We start from the raw sequence: 13947 nt of genomic DNA, 5'->3' as shown, positions 1-13947 counted from the left end.
CCCGCTCGCGCCGGCGGGAGGACTCGGTGGTCGCCCGTCAGCTGGGGCGGCTCTCGCTCCGCCCCCTGCGCTTCCCATTGGCTGGAGAGGCCGCACGTAGGGAGCACGAGGAGAAGGCGGAGCCTCGGGGTTGTTTTTTCGCTCGCAGGCCGACCCCGCTGTGCGGTGGTGGCCGCGGGCGCGGAGGGCGGGAGTGCTGCGCCCTAGCAGGTAGGCGCGGCTGCTCGCCGCTACCCTCCGGCGAGACTCGGCCCCGCCTTCTGCTTCTCCTTCGCGAGGCGGGAACCGTCGGCCGCGGGAACCTTCTGGCTTCCTCTGACTAGATCTTGCCCGCAGGTCTTGGGCAGGTAGGTGGCCGCGCGGGTCCTTCAGTCGAGGGGCTGTGGTTTCTGCCTGCAGGGATGGGGATTCAGCCTGGCGGCTGTGCCCCGCCAGTGAACTCTGGAGTTTGGGTTAAAAGGGGCCTCACCTGCATCTTCTGAGGGGCATTTTGCTTTCTTCTTCTTCTTCTTCTTCTTTGTTCCCCCCCCCCCCCCCCCCAGCCTGAGAGGGCGAGAAAAACGTGAGGGAGAGAGCATCCTCTCTTAGAGAGAAGGATGAACTGACACCTTAAGCAAAATTCTTCCTTGGGGAAATCTCTCTTAGAGGACGAGGCGGTATTAGGATGAGATGGATGTCCAGATGAGATGTAAAGAGGAGGAATGTGGGTCTTTGAAACTTAGAATTTGGAAGGATGCCCTGGGCATAAGTTTAGGGAAAAAAGAACTGTAAGCCTGAGGAATGTCGAGGGAGAAAGAAGCAGAACAGTTTGTACTCCTTAAATTCCACATGTATTCCTTCAAGCCTTGGTCCTGTATTGGTGGATGGTGGCGCCCTTCCTGGGGCTCCGAGAGGTACAAAACAAATGCTATATTATGCTATTGCTGTAAATAAGTGAGGAATAGATCTTCCAGCGTGTATCGGACCGACGACATTTGCTGATTTGTTTCCTTTTTAAGTGTTTGGTAATAAAATGAGCGAAGTAACGAAAAATGATGAGAAAACCATCTGTGTTCTTAGAATGAGTGGCACATCACAAAGTCCGTATCCTTTTGAAAGATACTGCTACATTTACTGGTGCAACCAAGACAGCCTTCCCTAACTTGCCATCCTTTGCCTAATGCTTTGTGTAGGAAGAGTTTTGCTGTCTTTTTTCCTAGCTAAGTGATCCATAGGGAACTTTAAAGTCTACTCTGTACTCCAGATTCTGGGACAGTGGTCCCCCTGTCAGATACTGGTGTGTTTTGGGTTCTTTACAGGTATAGTGACAAAATGTGATGTTTAGGCCTGGCACAGTTGCGTGGATCTCTCAGATGAAACATTCAGCTGAGCAGGTTGTACAGTGCAGCCTAGAGCAGGGTACAACTTTCTGAAAGAAGTTCATGGCTCTGATCCAACATTAACAAAGAAGAATCACTTTTTTTTTTTTTTTTTTGAAATTTATGAGATTTACCTCATAGATTTTTTAGAGAATGTGGTTAGGGCAGTACACATTTCTTTTTGAAAAGGGATGGAGTGAGTGCTTGTGGCAGCAGTGAGTTAAAGTGAGTTAAGCAGTTACGTGCTTAAGCATGAACTCGGAGTTCTGTGATTTTTGGCACTCATCAAAATCAGGGGAACCTCCTGTTCCCTGACATGCCTATTTTTGTATTTTCCATAATGATGAGGTACTTGTTTCATTTCACGAATAGATTTTTACCATGAACTGGTTTTTCTTTTTCTCCTATATTCTCTACTCATAGTAAACAACATCTGGAGAGTATCCATACTAGTTTTAGGTCTTTGCTTGTGAAATTTTTCATTTCAGAGCAAGTCCAGATAGCTATCGCTCTTCCCCTTCTTTTTTTGAGGGGGGGCACGAGGGATACAGATAGAGGATTTTGCTCCATTGCCTTGAAGGGGCTTTGAAGTAGAGAGATGTTGACTCCTTTTATTGCCTCCATCCAGACTTAAATGATAAACTTTGATGATATCTAATCAACATTTTATTTGAAACTGGTTCAGTGAGCAGGTTTTCTCCAGTAGCAGCATTAAACTGTAAGCTAATTTTTGCCAGAATGTTCTTACAGGACGTTCGTAAGCATTATATGCCCCATTTGTTGCAAAATATGAAATGTGCCTTTTCCCAGAGAACGATGCCCACAGAGTTTGCTATAATTTGCTTAATGTTTACAGTTGTTCATTTCCTCTTTTTTCTTGAGAGGGAAAACTTTTAGTTTTGTGGTTAATTGTAAGGGAAATTTAAGTCTATAAAGAGGAAACTAACCAAGGTCTTCTAGAAAAGCTTGCTGCTTGGTATTCTAAAATTTGAAATGTGTCCAAATGCACAATGGTTGAATATTGTTCTAGGAGGGTACATTACTCTAGCACACTGGTCTTCCAAACATTTAAAAGTAGAAGAGCTGTTTGCCAAGTGATATTATAAATAGGACCCAAGCCCCAAATGAGATTGTTCTAACTGTAGAGAGTTACCAGCTCCTCCAGCTGTGGAACACATGAAGGCAGATCCTTCCCTCTCCCCTCACTAGCTGGAAGATAAATGTTTTTCTGTTGAAAATTCTTTCTCCTCATTGCCCTCTGGGGACCCTCAGTATTTTGGTGCTGAACAAAATTTTGTTGCCTTTATTTAGTTATTTGTTTATTTTTTTAAGTAGGCTCCCCACGGGGCATGGAGCCTAATGTAGGGCCAAACTCACAACCCTGACATCAAGACCTGAGCTGAGATCAAGAGTCGGACACTTAACCAACTAAGCCACCCAGGTGCTCCAGAATTTTGTTGCATTTTATTTAGTCTTTAATTTGCAAGCTTTAACTCTTTTTGTACTATAGCCTCATTGTTCCAATTCCCAGTGTTTGTCACCCTCTTGTATTTGCCCTTAGTTAAATGTCACACATCTTTTCCTTTTTTTTTTTTTTTAAGTAGTCTCCACGCCAAGCATGGAGCCCAATGTGGAGCTTAAACTCATTACCCTGAGATCAAGACCTAAGATCAAGAGTCAGATATTTAACCGACTGAGCTACCCTCAGTTGGTGCCCCTACCAACTATTTTTTTTTTTAAGATTTTATTTATTCATGAGAAACACACAGAGTGAGAGAGGCAGAGACATAGGCAGAGAGAGAAGCTCTCTACAGGGAGAGCAGGCTCCTCTACAGGGAGCCTGCTGCAGGACTGGATCCTTCCTGGGATCACTACCTGAGCCAAAGGCAGATACTCAACCACTGGGCCACCGAGGCGCCCTGCCCCTATCAACTTTTAAATGAACTGTGCAGGCATTCTTGTTTAGAGTTTAGGGATAAGGCAAAAGTTACATCTTGCATACCAACTCTATTAGTGCTGACAAGGAGCATTATACCAACAAGTTGAGAGCCCTCTCCAGGCTCAGTATGAGTCTGCATGTAGTTGGGTGATGTATGTGTGTAGTATTGGAAGACATTTGCCTATGACTTCCCTATTTTGGTGTCGGCACCTGTTGTGGTTATAGTCAGTTGCATTTGCAAGAGTTCTCTTCCCTTTTAGAATTGTCCTACAGTGAAATTGAGTCAGTTTCCTGTTAATTCTTTGATATTTAGTGCTTTAAAAATCCAGTATATGTATTTATGTTCAAGTCACTCTCCTCTTGGCTGTTATTAAAACCAGTAAGGCTAGGCTGGGTTATACTGTAATAACAACCCTGAAACTTTAAGAGGTTTAACACAACAGTGTTTAATTTATGTTCACTCTTGATTAGCCGGGAGTTTTTCCCCATGTTGTTCTTTTTCTGAGACTTGGTTCAACAGAGAAGGCTTTATTTTGAGTGTTATCATTCATCACAGCAGAAAGGAAGTGTGTTGCGAGGCATGAAAATATGTCGACTTTGAAAACTCTTGGAAGTAACATGTGTCATCACGCATTTCATTGTCATGAAATGTCAAGTCAGTCAAGTCATGGCTATACCAAATTCAAGGAAGTGGGGAAGTACAATTTTAACAGGTGTGGAGAACTAGAAACATTTAAACAGTCCACCCTTTTTGTGAACCGATACTCTCCTTGCATATAGTTCATTGTTGGCCCTTCCCAGTAGACATAACCCCCAAATCTCATCCAGTCACTGTGTCAGACTCAAAGTCCAGGATTTCTGATTAATGTCCAGTAGTGCTAATCTCTTATCAGTCTGGACATTATAAGTTCTCTGTCTCCCACCCCCAGTTGAATACATAGAGTAGTGTAGGGACAAATAACTATAATAAGTGTACCCATTTGGAGAGGGGAAGAATGGAAGACTATACACAGACTCTAGTCTGTAGGAGTTTTGAAATCTCACTGGGCAGGTATTGCTAGGGCTCCTGTTCTGTTCACTGTGTTCTGTAGGTCAGTGCTTCTCAAACTGTCATGAATGACCAGATATTGTTTTTTTTTAATGATTCAAAATCTAAATTTGAATTTTGTTACAGTAAAAATGAATTATAATAAAAATGGAATGAAAACACATAACAAATGATAAACCCAATTAAAAAATTTTTAGATTCAACAGACAGAAAATTACCATGTAAAATGAGCTATAATAGATTTTTGACATTTACACTCAATTTCTGTGTTTATCTGATTATTTTGGACCAGTAACAAACAGTTCGTATTCTGGCACATGCCCTAGGGCATAGTTCTCCATGGTCCTTGGCATTACTCTGCAAGACGTCCTTCCATGTTTATTATCCTTGGCCACACCTGAAGTTGGCTTTGGAGAATATGGCTGAGCAGTTTTGTCAGCTTGCTTCCTAATGATAGAAGGGTGGGGTCTAAAGGACTGTTTAAGTTTTAAACAGTTAGTCTCTTGGATGGCAGTGGTCCTTTGAGTACCTTTCTTTGAACTCCTTATTAAACATAACCAACAGCAACTATCATTCGGTGCCTCACCTCCTATCTATAAGCCTCTTCTATTAGGGCCATAAATAAGTTCATTAGCCGTACCACACTGGGGTAACTGCTCATTACAAATTCATGAGGTATATGTCACCTTCAAATGATTGTGGTTAACAGTTTTACCAAATGTTTTGTCACTCCTTAATGTGGATTGCCAAACTCCAGTCTGTCCTGATTAAGTTCTTGCTCCGTGGCTTCTGAGCCAGTATTTTGGGGTTCTTGTTAAGGTGGCACCTCATTCTAGTTTGTATACTAGTGAGGGTAAACTAGATTATGCTGCCATAAGAAGCCCTCAAATCTCAGTGGCTTATGACAGAAAGATGGATTTCCTCTCATGTTACATGCTCCTTGCATATCAGACTGGTGTATGTCTTCCATTCTCTGTGTTGTGCTCATTCTAGGAATAGCCACCAGATGAGCAATTTTAATGCCTGTGTGAGAAGAAAATACGGCCTGCCCTACCACATGCTAGCTGATAAACTGTTGTCTGAAAGAGACATGCTACTTTTGCTAACATTTTATTGGCCAGAGTAAGTCACCTGGCAGCCACAATTAATTTACTACAAGTGGGAGGTAGGAAGTTAAGTGTAATCCTGCCTTCTACAGCAGAACTGGAACTATATATACCCCATACCAATGAACTACTACTATACCAAAGTACCGAGGTCACATTTCTCCCAAGGTACTCCTCTCTTTGTTGAGATTTAGATTTTGAATCATTAAGTATTGTTTTTTATTCTATTTTCTACTTACCAAAGGGAAAAAAATCACCGAGTACCTTCTGTATATTTGTTTTTACTCTGTTCTGACTGGTGTTCTCATTCTCCACCCTTTCCCACTTATACTTCCCTTCTCTTTAAATATATATCTTTTAGGGATTTTATTTATTTATTTGACAGAGAGAGAGGGGGAGAGAGAGAGAGAGAGAGAGAGAGAAAGAGCAAGCAAGCAAGCAAGCATTAGCAGACGGAGCAGCAAAGGGAGAGGGAGAAGTAGGTTCCCTGAAGAGAAGGGAGCCTGATGTGGGGCTTGATCCCAGGACCTTGGGATCATGACCTTAGCCGAAGGCAGATGCTTAACTGACTGAGCCATCCAGACGCCCCTGAAAATATTTTTATATGGACAACATGTCTCTAGGCAAATGCATTTTATTTTTCATGCATGTGAAATGAACATTCTTCTGTGGCCCTACAGGGATAGGTTGGGTTAATATGAGTAGAAACTATGGAAAATTTGATTACATACAAATAATAACTTTAATTTTTATTTATATTTGTAATTCCAGTGTAGTTAACATACAATGTTGTATTAGTTTCAGGTGTATGATACAATGATTCAGCAATTCCATATATTACTCAGTGCTCATCAAGAGAAATGTACCCTGTTATTTTTAAGATTTATTTATTTGAGAGAGCGAGAAAGAGAGAGTGTACACTCAAGCTTGGGGAGGGGCAGAGGGAGATGGAGAGGAAGAATCCTTAAGCAGATTCCCTGCTTAACATGGAGCCCATTGCAAGGCTCAATCCCAGGATCCTGAGATCACAAGAGCCAAAACTAAGTTAGAGTGAGCCATCCAGGTGCCCCAAGAGAAGTGTACTCTTAATTCTTAATCCCTTTCATCTGTCTCACCTATCCCTCTCAACCCACTTTTCCTTTGGTAACCCTCTATAGTTAAGAGGGTGTTTTTTGCTTTCTCTCTCTTTTCCTTTGTTCATTGGTTTTGTTTCTTAAATTCCACATTTGATTGAAATCATATGGTATTTGTCTTTCTCTGACTTATTTCACTTAGCATTATACCCTCTAGATCTATCGTTGTTGCAAATGGCAAGATTTCATTCCTTTTATGGCTGAATAATATTTCATTGCATATATACTATGTCTTATTTATCCTTGTATCTAGCGATGGACACTTAGGCTGCTTCCATAATTTGGCTATTGCAAATAATTCTGCAAAAAACAAAAGTGTGTATAAAAATCCTTTTGAATTAGTGTTTTTGTATTCTTTGGGTAAATAGTAGTGTAATTACTGGATCACAACATAGTTATATTTTTAATTTTTGGGGGAACTTCCATACTGTTTTTTTTTTTAAAGACTTTATTTATTCATGAGAGAGAGAGAGAGAGAGAGAGAGAGAGAGAGATAATGAGGCAGAGGGAGAAGCAGGCTCCATGCAGGGAACCCGATGTGGGACTTGATCCCAGGACTCCAGGATCACACCCTGGGCTGAAGGCAGGTGCTAAACTGCTGAGCCACCCAGGGATCCCCTCCATACTGTTTTCCATGGTGGCTGTATCACTTTGCATTTCCACCAACAGTGCATGAGGGTTCCTTTTTCTCCATATTCTTGTCAAAACTTGTTTCTTAAGCTTTTGATTTTAGCTATTCTGACAGGTGTGAGGTGATATCTCCTTGTGGTTTTGATTTGCATTTCTCTGATGATGAGTGATGTTGAGCATATTTTGAAGTGTTTGTCAGCCATCTGTATGTCCTCTTTGGAGAAATGTGTATTCATGTCTTCTACCTGTTTTTAAATTGGATGCATGCTTTTTTGATGTTAAGTTCTTTATATGCTTTGGATACTAACACTTCTTCAGATACGTCATTTGCAAATATCTTCTTCCATTTAGTAGTTTGTCTTTTAGCTTTGTTGGTTGTTTCCTCTGCTGTGCAGAGCTTTTTATTTTGATGTAGTCCAAATAGAATGACTTTAACTTTAAATAAAAATGAAAAGGTATACTATTTAAAGAGTCAGATGGTTCTATATAAAATTTCAGAAGTCCTCTTGGTATCCTCCTCTTGCAATTTCTTATTCCTTAGAGGCAGTTATTTCAATTGCTCCCTGTTTCTTTTGGTATTGATCTTCCTATTTCTAATATACTTGGCTTTTGGTTTTGTGAAAGTGAAGATTTAGCTCTTTTCCCACTCTGTGTGTTCCCTTATTTTCTGCCTCTCCATCCTCTGAACTGTGGTTGTCTTGAATTTGGTTAAATCATTATTCAGTGTTTATTTTATTACAACCATGCAAATTCTATTTCTGGCTGACCCATGCAATCTTCTCTACCTTATGTAATTCCTTAGATAATCAAATTTATCAAAGATGGAACAAACTGCAAAGGTTATAGTTACTAATAAGTTCCTATACCTGAAAGTATGTATGTAAGAATAATCATTAACATCTCTAATTGATCAAATGCATAGTACTTTCACATCTATAATTTCATTTGTCCAATGAGATAAGTGTGGGAAAGTATTGTAGCACTGAATATGCAGTTAGACTTTTTGCTGCTACAAAACCCATCATATGGTGAAAGAATCATATGTTAACCCTACTGTCCAATTCAGTGTTAAATAATTGAATTGTAACCAGAAGCCCAGTCAAAGTTATATTTATACTGGAATTGTTCAAATGCACTTTTATTTAAAAAGTTTATCTTTTCATTACATTTTAGCTATTTTATATAGTAACAAATGTTACATGGTTATTCCCTTAGCCTCAGGATGCATGCATTTCCCATCCTACCCCCTAATAAAGAAAATATTGAATGACCTATTTTAAACCGTTCCCATTAGTATAAAGTGGCTATAAAACACACTGGTTTAAAATGGCTATAATGTGTAATCAGTGTTAATGTTGAGGATACCCCTTAATTATATCATTAAAATGACTTTTTTATATATACTCACAGTCCTCACTCATTCTACTTGAGTTTTTGAACTCTTGGTTCATTATTAACTATCAATGGCACATTTGTTCACTGATATAAAATAGCTCTAATAAAAAAAATGCTAAGAAGTAATTAATGAGTAAGTAGTTCCTTTTTAAGGAATACCTGCTTCTTGAGAGATGTTATATGCTTACTGATAAGATTAAGAGTGAAATAAATGTCCAATTTAGTATAATTTTCCCTTAATTTTTTATTCTTTTATCATTTTAATCTTTGAGAAAGTCTACCCTCTCCTTATGAGTAATTTTTAGCTATTTTTTTTGTTTTCTGTTTTGTGATTGTGATCTTTTGTTTGAAAGATAGGGGTTCTATTTAAAATTTTTAAAAATTGAAATTCTTACCTATGCTGGTATGTATGTCTTTACCTTCTAGAATTATGATATATTTATACTAACTTTCCCCAACTATCTTCTTTTAAACTTAGGTAGTATAGATCATCAGTAGAAAAACTTCCTGAAAGAAGAAATTGTTCAAGAGAAATTTGAAAGTAGCAAAAACAGAAGACGAGGAATTGACAACAGATGCAGAGGATAGCATGGAAGTAAGTACAGCATGAAAGAAGATGAGAGGAGGATATCTAAAACAGATCCGAGTTCAGAAGATAGAGTTGAATTAAAATATGGTTTGATAAAGATACTTGAATTTCTAAGCTGCATAAATAAGTCTAAGTCATGTATTAAAAGTATATTTAGAAGGAATGTTCTTAAGTAGTTTTAATAGCTATCTTCTAGGGAATTTAAAGTAAAAAGGATGTAAACATGGTAGACATAGATTTTGGATGTCTCACTCCCCTATTAATGGTATTAAATAACTACTTGAGTATTGATTGTAAATCTGTTCTAGGTAGAGAAAGTTAAAATGCCCAATTTAAAACAAGAATTGAATAATGTTTGAGAATTAATTTTAGAACCCTTAAAAATGACAATTAACATACTCTAGTAAATATCTTTTAAACTTAAGTATTTCGTATTGTACTTTCTAGATATCCTTCATGTCTTTTGGAAGTATCAAAAATCAATAGTATTATTAAATTAATGTCATCTTATATATCCCTCTCAATTGTTTAATAGAAGGAAATAGGAAAGTACTGGCAAAAATCAAATATATAAGTAATGCCTTATATTATTATTTTTTGCAGATTTTACTTCATTCATTTGTTTAACAAATTTATTCAGCAAAACTTTGTTAAACACCTACTCTTCCTAGGTATTATCCTAGGCAACAGGACCACAACACTGAACAAAACAGAGAAAAATCTCCTGCCTCTGTACAACTACAGCTGATGATGTCTTCCAGTTTCAATATATTTAGAGTTGGCATCTCTTTTGTCATAATGTGCATTTTTTATAAGTCAGCAGTAGACTCTCTATCAGAACTGAGTCCTCAGAAATATTTCAGTACATTGCAACCAGGAAAAGCTTCCTTAGCTTATTTTTGTCAAGCTGGTGAGTACTTTTTATATTCTACATGATTTTTGTGATGTTTCTATTGCTATTTAATCAGTGTTCTCAGTGGAAATTTATTGTTAGGATTAATATGTGCTATAAAGCTGCTACTAAAATATGTCTGCCTGAGTTTAAATGCGGATTGTGCCACTGTGTGATTTTGATCAAGTCACTTAGCCTCTTTGTTTTTATCATCTATAATGAGGAAATAATACTTGCTTTGTAAATTTGTTGTGAGGATTAAATGAATTTACTCATGTGACTTGTCCATAATAAATACTAGATGAGAATGAATGATTAGTAGAATAACATCTGATTTCCATCTAGTCATTTCTGAAAGTATGCTTTTTGGTATTTTTGGTGAACAAATATTTTTAAAGTGTTTTAAAACTTTAAATGTAGTATTAGTAAGGCTTTTGTTTAATACTCTACTGTAGCTGTACCATTAATTATACTGATTAACCAGTGTAAGTATTGAACATAACTAAAGATTGTGATGGTCTCATTAAACCTGTATCCCTTAAAAAAAATATTATTCTTGGAATTAGTAAGTGAAATAAATCCACATTTCTGTTGACTCTCTTATAACTCTGGTTTGAAAAATAGTTTTTTAAAATCACTTTGAGGGGTGCCTGAGTGGCTAAGTCAGTTAAGTGTGGGACTCTTGATTTCAGCTCGGGTCATGATCTTAGGGTTGTGAGATCAATCCCCAAGATGGGCTCCATGCTGGGTGTGGAGCCTGCTTGAGTTTCTCTTCCTCTCCCGTTGCCCCTCCCCTCACTTGCATGTATGTTTTCTCTTTCGCTCATAAAAAAAGTTTTAAACTCATTTTGAAAGTTTTTTGCATGTGTACATGTGTGTTGTGTACATGGTATTAAACTTGGAAAAATAATGCCAAATGTTAGCTTTATTTTTTAAAGATTTTATCCATTTATTTGAGAGAGAGACAGGTAGTGACAGCAAGAGTACAAGCCAGGGAGGAGAGGGAGAAGCCAGCTTTGCATTGAGCAGGGAGCCCAACATGGCACTTGATCTCAGGACACTGGGATCATGAGCTGAGCAGAAAGCAGACACCTAATGACTGAGCCACCTAGGAGCCCTTAAATGTCAAGAATAATGAGGCAATAGGAAATAAGGGTATAAATATATATAGGTATGTTTACTGTATTATTTGTTTTGTATACTTGTTAGGTGAACTAATCTATTTCATCTATGGTTTGCAGCTTTGGGCTTTAATTTTAAAAATTCGTCTTTCCTAAGGAGCGAGCCATAAAACATTCATAAAACCTTTCTTATTTTAGATTCTCCAAGAACCTCTATATTTCTTGAAGAACTGAATGAGGCTGTTACACCTCTCCAGGACTATGGAATTTCAGTTGCAAAGGTAGAAAGACATTTTTGTTACTAAATTATTAGTGACAAACATTTGACAATTGTGTGACTGAAGGCTGAGTATCTAAATATACTTATGTTTCACACCTTTTTCCAAACTGGAAAAATAATTTTTCTGCCCTTTTTATATGAAAAAAACAGAAGCGCAGAAAGATAGTTCCAGATTATTGGGTAAATTGGTACATGAAGGAAAAAAAGCTGTCAAAATTCTTTAGCTTAGAACTTATTTTATTTTGTAAACTGTTTTATTGAGGCTATGGTTCAGCTTTCAATCCTATAGTTAGGCTTTTTTGTGTTGTTTTGCCTGACAAATTTAATAGATCTCCACATTCAACTATTTACTAAATTTCTATTAGCACAAACTAAGTTACCAAAATTGAGGTAGTTGAAGCATTTTTCCTTGTCTGTTCTTTTAAGTCTTTGTAATTGCTTATGTTGTAATTTTTCCTTTTTTTTAGAACAAAGTCAAAACAACCTAACTTGAAATGACATATTTAATTTTTTTCTCAAAAAATGTTCAAATTTGTCATTGAGTATTACGGAAAATCTCCACATGCATCATAGTTAGCTACCTGAGCTTTTCATTAACTTTAATCTTAGAATTTGTACCTCAGAAAGTTGAATGATTAAAACCCAATGATTATTAAGTTATCTTAGATTAGAATCTACCTGACTTTCTGTGTACATTTATTCTTTCTTAGTTCATTAGCTTTCTACCTCTGAGAGATGGCCACTGTCCTACTTAGTCCCTGCAGTTAGAGTTCCTGGGGCGGGAAGCATAGGAAGGTTAACTAACCTTGACTATTAAAGGGAAGCTCTTTCCTCAACCCAGAGAACACTTCTGACACCAAAGGTGTGAGTTTTCCTCACCATTAAGTTCTAGCACCAGCTGCCCACTTAGCCCAGATCTCACAGGTTGAGGACTAAGTCCTATAAGACTGCCTTCCACTTCGATGCCAGTCACAAGGAGTGATTCCCAGGTTACCTACAGCTTCTGTCTGACTCAGCTACAAATTGGGGGCTCTCACAATTCCCTCCTTGGGTTCAATAATTTGCTGGAATGGTTCACAGGATGAAGAGAACACTTTACTATTACTGGTTTATTATAAATGATAGAACTCTGGAACAGCCAAATGGACAAGATGTCTGGAAGGGCAAGGTCTGGAAGTCTTGAGTACAGGAGCTTCTATCCTCTTGTAGTTTGGAGTGTCTCCCATACATGGATGTGTTCACCATCCTGAAAGCTCTCCAGGCTCTATTGTTTAGGGTTTTTATGGGGGTCTGTTATGTGGGCATGATGGATTAAATCTTTGGCCACTGGTGATTAACTCAATTTCCAGCTCTGAGGATAGGAGGTGGGATAGAAAGTTCAACCTTCTAATCATGCGTTTGTCTTTTTGGTGAGCAGTCTCCCATCTCAAAGCTATATGGGGGCCCCTAGGGATCAGTCACCTCATTAGCATGCAGAAAGATACTCTTAAACACTGCAGAGGTTTCCAAGGTCTTAGAAGCTCTTATATAAGAAACTGGGGTTAAAGACCAAATACTAGAATAAAAGATATTCCTCGCACTCCCGTCACTCAGGAAATAACAATATCAGAAACCAGGCGGAAAAAACCAATGATCTCTTCTTATTATATCACTGCAAAATACTTTAAGGAAATCTTTTAAGTCAATTCCGTATGTAACTTTGTTGACTTTGAACAACTGATTATACTCCAGAATGATAATGGTGCCCATCTTTGAGGAACTTTTAATAAAATTCTACAGTTTACACATGAAATACTAGGTTGATATGACATTCAAAAGGGGTAGTCCTGCTGTTTATCTAGTAACTAGTAACCATGTATCAACTAACTAACTAACAATAGAATATTAAGCTTCATGCCCAGGGTTTTGCCTTTATGAACTGACAAAACTTGGTCTTGATTTTACAGTTGAGGATGCTAAACTATGTGGAAAGGAGACTGGTGAATAAGACAGGCCTCTAGTAAGGACTTAGCTCACTCTTTGGTCTGTAATAGATACTAGGTAAATGTTTATGACATTGAAATGAGCTGACTTTATTTAGTCTCTTAGATAGGTATATGACTAAGACTCAGTCTATTTCCTTGAAGAATTTAGGTCCTAAATAGGGGAGAAAAAATACATTCACATTTCATTTCAATAATTAGCAGAACATGATCATTGTGATACAAATAAAATGCCACTGAAGTTTAAAGGAAGGGCAGCTCATATCTAATTGTCAGGGCAGAAGGTCATGTATGGCATTGGGAAAGACTTGACAAACAGTAGCATTTTGAGATAGTCTTTAAAAGTTAAGATTTCAAGAGGCAGACATAGATGAAAAAAACCCTAAAATCTAAATTGGACTAAATGATAAGACAGAAATCGCCATGCTGAGTATAATAACCAAACCCAACTCTGTACTATTTAGAAATGTATCT

General features: G+C 37.9%; 1 protein-coding gene across 6 annotated transcripts in view; it reads left to right on the top strand.

The window, feature by feature from the left end:
- The first annotated feature begins 120 nt into the window (after positions 1 to 120).
- TXNDC16 (thioredoxin domain containing 16) overlaps positions 121 to 13947 on the top strand; it is a 123186-nt gene continuing 109359 nt past the window's right edge. For 3 of the 6 annotated variants that reach the window (XM_049113170.1, XM_049113169.1, XM_049113168.1), the window contains exons 1-4: positions 121 to 351; positions 9092 to 9204; positions 9870 to 10108; positions 11410 to 11492. In XM_049113170.1, the coding sequence (XP_048969127.1) occupies positions 9185 to 9204; positions 9870 to 10108; positions 11410 to 11492 (342 nt within the window). In that variant the 5' untranslated portion in view covers positions 121 to 351; positions 9092 to 9184. Of the gene's footprint in view, positions 352 to 9085; positions 9205 to 9801; positions 10109 to 11409; positions 11493 to 13947 lie in introns of those variants that run through there. The other 3 variants (XM_035719848.2, XM_049113171.1, XM_025442925.3) reach the window with 2 other exon arrangements.

The sequence above is a fragment of the Canis lupus genome, chromosome 8, assembly GCF_003254725.2.
Source record: "Canis lupus dingo isolate Sandy chromosome 8, ASM325472v2, whole genome shotgun sequence".
NCBI lineage: Eukaryota > Metazoa > Chordata > Mammalia > Carnivora > Canidae > Canis > Canis lupus.
The sequence above is the reverse complement of the archived record's forward strand: the minus strand, read 5'-3'. Positions and strand labels throughout refer to the sequence as shown.